Raw genomic sequence first — 13,646 nt, forward strand, 5'->3', positions numbered from 1 at the left:
CTTTGGGGGACATTTTGCCTGCCTGGCACTTGATGCTGTGTCAGTAGAGCCTATCGGTACAGGAATCAGGACAGGGCAGCACTGCTCACAGGGGAGCAAAGGTTCTCCTTCACAAGCACAATGACTTGACTTTGAACCCACCAGTGAGTAGAAGTCCAGGAAAAGAAACTTACTTAGAGGCAGCAGCACCTAGAAGCTGCAAGCTTGACCTTTGGTGGACCATCAGTCCTGCCACTTCCCCAACTCCAGGTGGGACCATGAAGACCTGACAGGAAATTTTTACAGAGAAGGTGAAGGACACATAACACATAACAGAACCGTGGATACTTCAGGAGGACAATACCATTCAGGTGAATGTCCTCAAGCCTCACTGGAAGGAGTTCTTGCAGTGCCATGCATTTGGGAGGTAGGTGGCTGGCCGACCTGGCTGTTGGTTCTGTCTCCCTTCAGGGCAGGCCCAACGGCAGAGGAGCTGCCTTTTTCTTTCTCAGTGTTAGTTTATAGGAAACAAAAGGGATAGTCTGGAGGCAGGTGAGGGGGTTTCCCATTTCGTTCCAAACTTGGAGGGCTCATTTCCAAATTGAAAAAAAAACAGGATAATTGAAGGGGAGGAGTGTGAGGCAGCTTCAGCAGGCCAAAACACAGCCTGCATTTGGCCAGAGCTTCTTCCTACTCATTCTAAATACAAACAGTTCCTCCAGCAGACAGGAAGAGTAACACTCTGTAGCTGACAAATCTAATGGGTTCCCCCCTTTCCATCTGGACTTTCTGGGTCATTTCTGTGCATGGCTGACCTGGGAAGAAGGACTCCTGTTTTCCCTTAAGGTGTGACAGAGACTTGCCTTGCCCTGAAGGATTTGTGCCTTGTAGGAGTTTCCATGCACATTGCTCCCATGCTCTCCTCTCTAAAATGAGAGCAGCAGGGTGATGCTGGTCATGGAGAAGAGGTTGCAGAGTGTGCACACAGCCTTTCATCCATGCCACCTTGCAGCCACATGAAGGAGGAAGAGAGGTGCAAAGAGGGCAGGGGTTGTACTGGAAAGGGGCGGGGAGAGATGCAGAAAGGTTAGGGAAGATGGATGGTAGGAGACGAGGAGCAAAGGCCTGTGCAAGACACCCAACCTGCTGAGACATGGGGCTGACAAGGATGACTGAGCAGTTTCTGCACCTGCACCCAAGCAATGGGGTCCCAGCATAGAAAGCAGTCACAGCTCAGTGATGCTGATGCAAGAGCCCATCACAAGCATCACGCACCGTGGGCAGAACACCAGGCACTGAGAAGACAGCAGGATACAGCAGTGGCTGCCGTGCACACCGTGAAAGAGAAGCTGTGTGTTACACCCCTTTTGACTCCTCAAGACATCTTCTCACCTGCCCTGCAGCCTCCACCCACACCTTCCTTCTATTTCTTTTCTTTTTTGACTTCCTCAGCCCCCAGGCTTGAGGCTCACTTTCTGCTGAGATGTGCAGTGCAAGCACAGGTGAGGGACTAGAGCCATAGCCCTACACAGATCTGGTTGCTGATGCTTCCTTCCTCAAGGGCCCCTATTCCTGGCAGCAGGGCTCAGATAGACTAGGAAAGGGGGATAGGCTGATGCCAGCAGGCAGTCTTCATCCTAAAATCTTTCACGCTGAGGCCAACCCTAATCTCATGCGTACGTTGAACCACCCAGGCACTTGTTATGCTGACAGGGGTAGGATGGGCCATTGGTTGATCTAATAATAAAACCTGCATGTGTGAAATTAATCCATAAGCCCTGGCTGCTCTGGTCCTGCGCTAAAGGCCACTGGCTCAATGCAAGGAGCCAAAGATGAGCTTGTCTTGTTCCTGCCCTGGCAGGTTTCAGTGCTCCCAGTGCTGGCATACCTGGTCACCAGCCAACATGCACATCCTCTTCCACAAGCACTGGAGCCAGCGTCAGTGCTGGGGAGCAGTGCAGATGAGAGCACTGCCTTTCGCCAGGCATGCAGGCAGTGCCCTGACCCCCAGCTGGAAGAGCCTGACTTCAGCCAGGAGAACATAGCCAGGATCCTGGACAATCTGGTGCTAAAGATCCTCCAAGAATGCTATCGTGTGCTGGTGCAGCCCTCTCACCTCGTCGCAGTTGTTGTGTGGCGGGGCCGCTGTGAGGGCTGCCAGCTCGGGGTTTGCCGAGAGCCAAGGCCAGCCCAGGCGCCGTCTGGCTCAAAGCACGTGAAAAGGGCAACGCTGATGGCATCTGGAGAGGCAGGGACTTGATGCCTCAAACAACCCCAACACACTGCCCCCTTTCCTTTGGCAGCACCTCCCTCTGGAAATGTTACTGTTGCATTGGTGGCCGTTTGCTCTGCGTTTTGGCAGTGCTCCTCTTTGTTCTGCTTTATTTCACCAACAAGTAGAGGAGTTGGGGATTGCAAAGAGAAACCTGGGGTGATAGCTATGGGCTCGGGACACTGAGCACTTGGACAAGTGGTTCTCTGTGGTCAGCTGTCATTTCACAGGCCACTGCGAGGGAAGTCTAGTAGATCTGATAATTTATTATGGGACATAGGCTGCACAAAGACATTTCCTAGCTCCCCGATATGAAGGGTTGGGGAAGCTTGCAAGAATAAAATAAGCCTCTTATTCTTAGCCAGACAATGTAACTGTGCTTTTTACTTTTTCCAAACCCTTTCCCAGGTATGTGTGAACAGCTTTTCTGGAAGGCTGGGGCCATCATGATCTGCCAGCTAGTCCAGTCTCAGCTTTCAGGGGAGAAGCATCCTACTGCTGCATGTTTTCTCTCTCCTGGCTTTGGCCTTGGTGAATCTGAGCTCCCAAAGCAGCTGAAGGGCAGCTAGAGCTGGAGGTTTGCTGCAGACTCATAAGGCTGATGTGGCCACGGACGGTGGTGCTGCCTCCCTAAAGTCGTGTACAGTGTCATCTGCCTCAACCCTGGATGCAAACAGGCGCCCACTGTGTGACTGGAGGCCTGAAGACTCTGCTGGCTTCCAGAAATGTCTGGGGGCTGAGCTTTGGTATGGTGAAAACAGCTCTGAAAAACACCCTGGCAAACACAAAGCCCTCCAAGCTGGCCCCCACAGTGCAGCGAGGCTGTGGCGGCTCTCCAGACCTTTGCTTCCCTCCTGCGCTGCCTCCAGGAGCCGTTTGTTTCACCTCCCCTAGGGACAAGCACTGTGACTACTCGCAGCCTGGCCCCAGCTCTCGTCCCAGGCTGGCATGTTTCCAGGCCACATTTCATTCCTAGGGCACAACCATTCGCTCTGCAAAGGGGAATTGCCTGTTAATACTATTTATTTGCTGACAGTAGGTGTTACACTGCCTAATTGTGCAAAGGCAAACTAGAGCTAAAACAAAGTCGGGCAGTAGTCATCTGACTGCTTGGCAATTGCTCTCACTGCCATAAAAGTGAAAATCAGCTCAGGCTGAGACAGGTCCAATAAGTCCTGAGGCCTGAGCAAAAAGTCTTTTGCTAGTCATGGCAAAATTGTACATGGGGCTACAGGGTCTGGACGAAGGGGAGGATGCTGACTCCTTCTGCATGTTGCTACTTCGTCCTGCAAGGCTCTGGGGACATGAGGGGCATCACAGACATGGAAGGAAGCCTCCTGCCCCCTAGCAGCCTGACATCACTCCACCTCTCACCTTCCTGGAGTGGACTGCAGAATTTACCCATGGGGATGGCATGTCCCATAGGTACCTCCTTGGCCCAGAAAACCAAGGATTAATTGTCCAGATGACATATGACTGTAGACCTTGCAAAAGGTTTTGAAATAGCAGTAGGGACACCATCCTCTTCTGGTGGAGTTTCTCATGCCCGCAGAACAGAGCTCTCAGCTCTGGTATGAAGACTCATCGCCTCCTGGATACTGGCTTCTTTCCTAGCATGGAGCAGAGAGCCTTTGGCTACAGGAGGGGCAGGGAGCAATTTGTCACCAGCCAGGGAAGCCTTTGTGCGTTCAAGCTGAGTTTGGGCATCCTGTCAGCCCTTCCCCAATCACAGCACCCTGAGGTTCCTCTTCAGAGAGGAACTACACTGATGAGCAGCAGCCTTTCCCTTTTTCCCCTAAAAATGAGCAAGCCAGCCCTCATCGGGCCACACAGCAGGACTAGTGGAAAAGACACAGAAATTAAAAAAAAAACGGGCACTGGAGACAAAACTCCTTTTGGTTTCATTTCTTGCACTCAGGCCTTTGCTCCTGCCCCTTGCTGAGGTCCTCAGCAAGGCCAGAGAGGGAACCTCCCCCTCCTGCCCTCTCTGAAGCAGGCAGCAAGAGGAGTGGGGCACTAGCATGGGAACTGCTGCCTGCGCCTGGGTGGTGTTGCCCAGCCCCAAGCAGAGGTGGAATGGCTGCAGATGGACTCCTGGAGGGAAATACTATATCGTGTGATAGAGGAGGTCAAGCCAGAGCATGGGTAGGACCTGAATATGGACCAGAATCTCGTTCTAGGTGCCCTGCCACAGCGCTGGAAGCAAGTGGAGGAGCAGCATGTGTTTGCCAGGTGAGGGTCTGTCATGGGGCTGGGGAAGTGGACAGCCAGCGCCTGCCTTTTGTCAGCAACTGGTTTAGAGGGCAAGGTGAAATGCTGCATATATGGGAGAGAATTATGCCTTTTATCTGTGAACTGCATCAAACTCCTCTTTTAAAGGCACACCTTCTCTGCTCCTGGAGGAGGCAGTCTGTCTCTGCTAATCTCTCACTGCCCTGCTTGCTTGTGGCTTTTGGTTTAAATGACAAAAGTTTGGGTCTGGCAGGGTCTCATGTTCTCGTGTAAGTGGTAAAACATGTGGTAATGGAGCCTTCCCCCTTCTCCCTGCCTGGCCCAGTGCCAAGACTCTGCCACGACTCAGACCCCCACTCTGCCTGCAGCTTTAGACGTGTCTACAGCCTTGCCATGCTTCGCTTTTTCTGCCTGTAAAACTGGGATTACAGGGATTGCACAGGAGCACTTGACTCCTGCAGTGCTGAGGGCCATGAGGAATAGCTCAGGGTGCCCTTGGGGCTGGTGTCCCACTTGTGGCAAGGCACCAAGGCTACTACTTTGGCTCCTCTGGGATAATCCTGCTGGGAATGTTTTGCCAGAGGGTGAGAGATCCTCTCTTTAATGCCAGCCAGAGTATCTCTGCCCGGCAACAAAGAGCCCAGGGCTGAGCAGTGGCATCCTGACTTCCTTGCTGGTATCCAGAGGGGAACATGAATTTGGGGAGCATTTGCTTTTTCCTGCAGGATGGCAGCAGATTTAGCCTGACTCGCCTCTGGAGGTCACTAGAAAGGGAGGGGCGTGCAGAGTGGTGAGTCTTGCAATCAAGTTTGGCCAAGTGCTCATAGAAATAAAGCTGTAAGGAAGCTGGAGAGTGCCCAGATGGCCTATGCCATGGGGATCCAGCTTTGTGCTGGGTTTGCTTTGTGCTTCTCCCTCCCTGCTAGCAGCTGGGACTGCTCTGTCCGTGACTGGGGTTCCCCTTTCTTTCAGCTTCCAGTGCACTTGGTACCAGCACTTAGGGGACTTGGCCCAGGCTGTCATCCTCTTCCATGTGTACCTGGACAGAGCCAGGGGACCTGGCTGGGTGAAGATGAGGACCTTCATGCAGCAAGGTCTGTGCTTGGCCTGTGCCGGAGTAGAGCCGATCTTCAGCGAGGTGAGTGCTGGGTGGGTCTGGCTGGACTTGGTTGCCAGCGTCCAGCAGAAATGCTACAGAGAGCATGTTGCTCATCCCCAGCTTCAGGAGGTTGTGACTGGTGGACGTGATGGGCCCCCACAAGAGCGAATACTGAGAGACCTGTCACCTGGGGGTGCATTGGATGCACAAAGACCAGGGTGTCACAGGAAATCCAGTTACAAGGGGCCACATGAAGCGCACAGAGATTCAGCCTTGCCCTGGAGAAGCAACGTGCCAGAAGCGCCCATTCAGTCATCAGCTGGCGTCCTCCACAAGGACTTGGATGGGTTTAAGCCCATTCCCTCGTTGTCTCTGTGCCATTTTAATCTTTTTTTTTTTTTTCATTTTTATTACCTCTCACTTCCCAGAAAAGCTGGCTGGGGCACTTGGCTTGTGAATTGGTTTTATCATCTCCATCAGCCTTGCTGGCTTGTTCTGCATTAACAGCGTTGTGGCCCTGATTGTGCCTGGGCACAGGGATGAAGGCTGCCAGCATGGGAGGCTTCTAGAACCCCCTGCCCAAAGCTTTGGGAACCTCCCACAAACCAGGCGCTGCATCGCTCACTTGTTGCCTTTCTACTGTTTTCTCTGTGGTTCACAAACTCAGTCTGAGTAGTTGAGAGAGACACAGCTAAGTGATCTGGCTGACCTGCTGTGCACTGCGAATAGCAAGGGCAGAAGTGAACAACTCCAGGTAACTCCCAAGTTGCTTGTTGAGGAATCTTGGCAAACTGGTAGAAAAGAGACAGGATTAACTGAAGAAAGATGAGCTGAAGGAAACAAGATAGCCAAATTCAGCATCCTCGATGTGGCTTGTTCAGAGTCAACCCATGGCTCACACAACCCAGGTGCTCTCTTGCCTGCTGTGTCAGGATCATTTACATTACTTACTTAGTTTGCCTTTTTTTCTCCCTTTTGCTGGTGTCAGAATCTCCAGTATTTTCATGAGTAAAAACCTGCAAGCTACTGATAAAAAAACAAGAAAACCCTGTATAGTGCAGAGGCTGTGTGGATTTTGCTTCCTAAGCACCCCATGCCACTCATCCTAACAACTCTCCTCCTCCCCTATGACCTCCCTCAGCCCTGGAGCCAGCAGATGGAGCTGCGAGATCTCTGGAGCCCAGCTCCAACTCTGCATTGGGACCAGTTTCTCCCAGCATGGGACAGCCATCTCCATGTAGGGGATGTCCTGTTGCCATCCCTATGCCCAGCCGGCTCTTGGTAGCATTGCCTTCTCCTCTCCCCCTGCCCCTAGCCATATCCTTTGTGGAGATTTTCCCCAAGGGGACAGAAAAAGCCAAACTACCCAGACTCTAGGACTTTGTGACTGCTGCAGTGACACCTCCAAAATATGTATTACTTGAGCAACCTCCAGACTTAAGGAACAAGGTGCAGGCTCAATAAACACTTTAAAGGCATCAAGATCTCCACGGGAATGACTGAAAAAAGTCTGGAGATTTTGTGCTTCATCCTATGCCTGGGCAGGATATATCCCCTGCTATCTGCAAGGCATCTCCCAGGCACCTCTTCTGTGTAAACCTCCAGCAGGTTTCAAATTGGAGCTTTCTGGACTATTCAAAGTTCTCTTAGGGCTTCCTGTGAGGAGAGTCCTCCTTGATATTTGCTGAGGGAATGAATATCTGTGGTTTTAGTGGGGCAGACGGAGTGCTGGGGACCCAGAGGGCTGCTGTGCTCATGAGTAAATGGATCTGCCTTTCTGGTGCAGACTTTGCACTTGGGGTGGCCAGTGCTGAGATGCTCTGCCAGGAAGGGGGAGGCCGATCCTGCGGCCTGAATGGCCTCCTCCCCTCCTGCGGCAGCTCTCCCAGCCTATCCCACCCCAACCAGCATTATGTCATGAAGGCAGAGACAGGCCTAAGTTTCTTGCTGTTGTTGCTTGCAGCCCTCCTCTTTCCATGCTAAGGTTTTCTTAGCCCCAGTCATCATTTCTGGCCATTTGCAGCCTCCCAAACCACTCACCAGCTGAGGGGAACTCCCTCGCCTTTTCCTAGGAAGCCACCTCTGGTAGAGACCTCCATTCCTGCGAGGATCCTTATTTTGTTGCCTGTCTCTCCCTGCTCTTAGGAGGGTAGAGTCCTCCCTAAGCCCATCTGACACCTCCCCATGCGCTCCAAGCTCTCCCACCTATGTGCTCGCCTGCATACACTACTTTTTCTCAGATCTCTCCAAAGTTTGCGGCATGCCTGTCTGCCTCCCACATCCCATGTGTTGCATATTGGGGGGATTCTCTGCCCTTTTGCCCCTCTCCTCATCACTCAGAGGCACCTGTGCATGTGTGACTGCCTCAGCCGCAGCCTTGTTTTGGGGCTCCTTCCAGGTCAACCTGCTCTGACATTCAGTTCTGCCGGTCTTGCAAGTATTTCCTCGCAAACTGCTCTGGAAGAGAGGCTTTTCCTGGTGCTTTTGGAGCCCAGAGCAAGCCCCACAGCTCAGTCCTGCCCCAGGGCTGTTGCATTCTTGCTGATGGGATGCACGACAAATGACCAGGGCTGAAGTACACGGCATATGATACACACCCCCAAGGATCTTGGGCAGGCCATGGCAGTCCCCCAGCATGCTGCACTGGCCCATCATAGCTGTACTCTGCTGCAGCCAACTGTCAGCTCACTCCTGGCACCCACGTTCAGCCAGGAATGGGCAAACTGCAGGTGGGGGGTGGTGCTTCACTGGTTTTTCACTGCAGGCAGACTGATAAATTGCTATCTCCATGACTGTCAACCTGAAGAGTGGTTCTCACTGCTCTGGTAGGTTGCAAGGTGCCAGCAAATGCAAGGTCTGCTATTGCTCTCCTTTTTCTCATCTGCTGCCTGTTCCTAGCCTGCAAGGAGCAGCGGTGACTGCAGAGGCACATGGGAGAAGGTGCTTGGCAGCCCAGCTGGTCAGGGAGCAGGGGACAGGAGGTGCATTGCATTGACGATCACTGCAGAGCTATGAAGGGAGGAGGAGGAAAGTATTTATGACTGATCCCTTCTGGGGCAGCAACATTTTTTAAAATGCCTGAGAGCTCTCTAGGCCCCGATCCTACAGCTGATAGTTTAATACTCAAGGGACTGTGCTGTGCTTTTGCATTTGCTTTTTCCTCCCCTTCATCCTTCTGATATCTTTTGGCCTGCTAGGAATGAGTCAGGCCATCCACCCTCCACCTTGCTGCCTGTTGTGAACCCAGAGGAATCCAGTGGAGATCAGTGGAGTTATTTTAGATCTGTGCCTTAGGAAAATGGGGATCAGTAACCCAACTCCAAGCCCTGGGTCTGGGCACATGGAAGGAAACAGTTAAAGGCTGTATTTTCATAGTTTGTGATGTGGAGAAGAGATGCCCAGCAGAGCTGTGTCCCTGCCTCAACTTCCGTGTGTGTTTGCCACAGAGCAGCTACTTTGCAAATTGTATCAAATAAGTTTTCTGCAATTTGCAAAGAGAGGCCTCATCTGACACTCCCTGCCCTGACAGCTCTCCCCTTCTTGTGAAGCCCCAAGCTGCTGGTGGCTCACTGCTAGCAACTGTTCCTCACCCTGGCTCAGGCAAGGGAGAAAAACATGAGGCACCTGAGTGTGAGGTTGGAAATGGCACAAAGTTTTACCTTCTTTCTCCTCGACGTGGATTGTGTCGTCGGTCACGGCTCTGTAGAGCTTGGCATAGGCATTGCTGCGCTTGCTGTGCTCGGTGCTGGAGCCCTCTATTTGCAACGCAATGCACAGCCCTTTTGTGAGGCTGCAGAGCTAGTCAGCGTGGGCTCCCTGCAATGAAAGCTGCATTTCAGCGGGCAGAAAGGTTGAGCTCGAGTCCTGCCTGCCTTGGCCTACAGCCCTCTATTCTCCTTGCTAGCAGACTGGGGTCTGGGTGGCTGCACAAGCCCACAACGCCCCAGGGTGACTGTGCTGCACCAGACTGGTACAGGACTTGAAATGGCAAATACCTTTCTTGATCCATAGAAATTTGAGATGGAGAAGAGCCAACAGACTGTCTTAAGCAGAATTTAGCCCTGGAAAGGGGCTAGTCTGGAGCTGAGCTGTTGGCTTTGTGGATCGGGAAGTTTGATGGGGGACTATGATGGATCACGGACCCATCTGGAAGAGCCACAGACATAAAGAGCAGAGACAGAGGCAGCCTTGGAAATGGCTAGGGCTCCACAGCATTCCAGTAACAGGAGATGGGCAGGGATTTGAGACCCCAGTGTGAAGCGGTGAGCTTGCAGTGGTCTGCCTAGTGTTTCATTTCATTTCTTCCTCCTCCTCCCATGTAGCCTCTTCTGCTTTCTCTGAATTCAGGCCCTGTTTGCCCTGGATGGCTGAAATGGAGCCATTGGCAACCTGGCAAGAGAACAGGTCACCTGCAGCCTGTTACTGAAAAGTATCACCATCCATGGCAGGGTTTGCAGAGCAGCTGGCATGACACATCGTCCTCTGTCACCAGCCCCTGCTTTCCTCAAAGCCTCTTTTTTTATCCGATTGAATCAATAGTTCTGACAAAAGCTACCTGCCTGGTTAAACATTACACTGCCTTCTTTCTGCTGAAAAGTTGACCTATTTCTCATCTGGACTCTTCTGAACCCGTCATTGTCAGTGCTTCCACGTCACAGCTGGAGAGAGTGACTGAGCAAAGTGATAGTATTTGTTCAGGGCTCAGTCACAGCACATTGACTTTTCAGTGAAATTCCCCTGCTCACCAGCCCTGCAGAGCTATTCTGGGGAAAGGCTGCACAGCTGCTGGAAACAGGGCGATGACCAAAGGGTCACTGCTGGAGAGGGCTGACAGTGTGTCCTCTCCCCCTCCACTCCCCGCCTAGATCTGGGATGTGGGAGCCAGTCTTCTTGGCTCTGTGTGTCTGCAGCACTTCTCAAATCACTGTCTCTCCTTAACAGCACTGCTTGTACCTCATCCCCTTGAGGAGAACCATCCCCCACTGTGATGGGGGGCATGGATACATGGAGCAGTGCCATGCTCTGCCAGGGCCTTGGACCGTACCATGTAAGGCAGTAAATTGCAGAGCTGAGGTGCTGGATGCAGAAGCTGGTCTTGCCTCCATCAGGATATCAGGGGATATAGCACCGCTGTAACTGGGCAGGAAGCGTGACCCTAAGCCATGTGAGACCCAGAATTGCATAGATTAGCTGTCCTAAAAAGCTTCTTTCAGATAAGACTTGCTTCATTACCACTGCTCCCTGGTGCCTTCCCTTCCTTGACAGAGATACAACACAGTATGATAATTCCTGCCAGTGTATGGAGGGGGTTAAACCCTGTGAAAATGAGGGCTGAGTTCCCCATGCAGTTCATTCAGAGGTGACACTGGACTGTTTTAGTGTTTTGTTCACCCTCAGTTCACTGAGTAGAGAAGGTTTGTTGGGAATACATAGGTCTGTTATTGTAGGGTCAAGGCTCTGAACTGACTGCGGCTGGATCTCACCTCTCTCATGTCTTCTGTGCACTGCAGTCCAGCCTCTGTGTTGGGCATGGGAAGACTGCATATGACCTGACCTGTGATGAGCTCAGGTTGTTGTGGATAGAGGCTCACAGACAGAGAGCAGATGCCACAGGGAAGGAGCAGGAGTGTAAGGCAGAGACTTGTGACCAGCCTTTGCCCTCAACCCCTGACCATCTCCTGTGTGTAATGAAAGCCTCAGGACATGAGATCATAACATACCAAAGTTTTATTTTATCCTCAGGAGGAAGGTTACACAGAACCGCTCCTGTATGACATAAGATATTTTACAGAATGTAGTATCAAAAATGAAAAAAAAATATATCTTGGAGTTACACAGCATAGCCATGAATACAATTCTTAGCATGTCTTCAAGTTAGACCTGTTCCTTAGACCTCTTGCTCCTCTATGTTCCCTACAAATAACTTTTTGAATGACAGGCAAAATAGCAGAGTAACTCATTAACTCTTGATTCCTTCCATGCATGGCAAAACTGAAGGAGGAAGAGGACAGGCCCAAAGGAGGCTAAATGAATGCTGGAAGGAGAGTAGGCAAATTTTTGTATGTTGCTGACAGCTATAGGAGGCCTTTACTGGCAAGTGGAGGACAAGAGAGAAAGTGTAGAGAAAGGAAAACTTTCCCTTGGTCAAGGAAGATTGGGTGAGAGATCATTTAGGCAAACTTGACATCCACAGATCCATGGGGCTTGATAGGATGCACCCATGAGTGCTGAGGGAGCTGGCAGATGTTATTGCTGTTATTGCACTGTCCATCATCTTTGAAATATCATGGAGAACAGGGGAGGTGCCTGAGGACTGGAAGAAAGCCAGTGTCACTCTAGTCTTCAAAAAAGGCAAGAAGGAGGACCCAGGAAACTACAGGCCAGTCAGCCTCACCTCCATCTGATGGAACAACTCATCCTGGATGTCATCTCTAACCATGTGGAGGAAAAGAAGGTGATCAGGAGTAGTCAGCATGGATTCACAAAGGGGAAATCATGCTTAACTAATCCGATAGACTTCCATGATGGACTGGCTGTGTAGATGAGGGAAGAGCAGTAGATGTTGTGTACCTTGACTTTAGCAAGGCTTTCAACACTGTCTCCCATAACATCCTCATAGGTAAGCTCAGGAAGTGTGGGCTAGATGAGTGGACAGTGAGGTGGATTGAGAACTGGCTGAGTGGCAGAGCTCAGAGTGTTGTGATTAGTGGCACAGTCTAGTTGGAGGCCTGTAGCTACTGCTGTCCCCCAGGGATCAGTATTGAGTCCAATCTTGTTCAGTTTATTCATCAATGGCTTGGATGAAGGGACAGAGTGCCTCCTCAGCAAGTTTGCTAATGATACCAAACTGGGAGGAGTAGCTGATACACCAGAGAGCTGTGCTGCCATTCAGAGAGACCTAGACAGGCTGGAGAATTGGGTGGAGAGGAACCTCATGAAGTTCAGCAAAGGCAAGTGCAGGGTCCTGCACCTACGGAGGAAAAACCCCATGCACTAGTACAGGTTTGGGGCTGACCCACTGAAAAGCAGCTCAGTGGAGGAGGACTCGGGAGTTCTGCTGAACAAGTTAACCAGGAGCCAGCAATGTGCCCTTGTAGCCAAGAAGGCCGATGGTATCCTAGTGTGCATTAGGAAGAGTGTTGCCAGCAGGTTGAGGGAGGTCTGATCCTCTCCCTCTACACAGCCCTGGTGAGGACACATCTAGAATACTGTGTCCAATTCTGGGCTCCCCAGTACAAGAGAGACATGGAGCTACTGGAGAGAGTCCAGAGTAGGGCTATGAAGATGATTAGAGGACTGGAGGAAATTCTTGTGAGGAAAGGCTCCAAGAGCTGGGCCTATTTAGCCTGGAAAAGAGAAGACTGAGATGGGATCTAATCAATGTATACAAATATCTTAAGGGAGGGTGTCAAGAGGATGGGGCCAGACTCTTCTCAGTGGTGCCCAGTGACAGGACAAGAGGCAACAGGCACAAACCGAAACACAGGAAGTTCCATCTGAATATGTGGAAAAACTTCTTTAGTGTGAGGATGACAGAGCACTGGAAGAGGTTGCCCAGAGAGTCTGTGGAGTCTCCTTCTTTGGAGATACTCAAAACCTGCCTGGGCGTGATCTTGTGCAATGTGCTCCAGATGACCCTGCTTGAGCAGGGGGTTGGACTAGATGATCTCCAGAGGTCCCCTCCAACCTCAACCCTGCTGTGATTCTGTGAGATAACCCTGCTGAAGGAAACTATACTCACCTGACCTTGTTCCTTGGCAGAGCTTACTTCTTGGCACAGATCACAGAGAAATCTAGGGGAGATATGAATCCTTACACTACTTTGGGCAAAGTGGGCTGAGTCTGAGGCTGGAGTGAATCAGACACACACAATAGGTCAAAAGAGCCATGACTGAACTCTGGACACCATCAGTAACCTGTAAACTAGCCAGATCAATGGGCTTAAAAACAACCAAAAGGAACTTGATTCCTGTGACAATGGATGAATTGCCATGCAAGACTGCCCAGGCTCCCTAGAAGAGGTTAAATTCCAAGGAAGGGCTGCAGGTGGCTTGGCTGCATTCC

General features: G+C 51.3%; 1 protein-coding gene across 1 annotated transcript; it reads left to right on the forward strand.

Annotated features, from left to right (window-relative positions):
* Positions 1–257: 257 nt before the first annotated feature.
* LOC146584263 (receptor-transporting protein 2-like) lies at positions 258–7,995 on the forward strand. The gene is given in 6 exon segments (XM_085325110.1): positions 258–406; positions 1,841–1,946; positions 1,949–2,126; positions 4,432–4,483; positions 5,456–5,621; positions 7,981–7,995. Coding segments are annotated over 6 exon segments (666 nt in total).
* Positions 7,996–13,646: the final 5,651 nt, after the last annotated feature.

The sequence above is a fragment of the Rhea americana genome, unplaced genomic scaffold, assembly GCF_003343005.1.
Source record: "Rhea americana isolate MKP2758 unplaced genomic scaffold, rheAme1 scaffold_96, whole genome shotgun sequence".
In the NCBI taxonomy this organism is placed as follows: Eukaryota; Metazoa; Chordata; class Aves; order Rheiformes; family Rheidae; genus Rhea; species Rhea americana.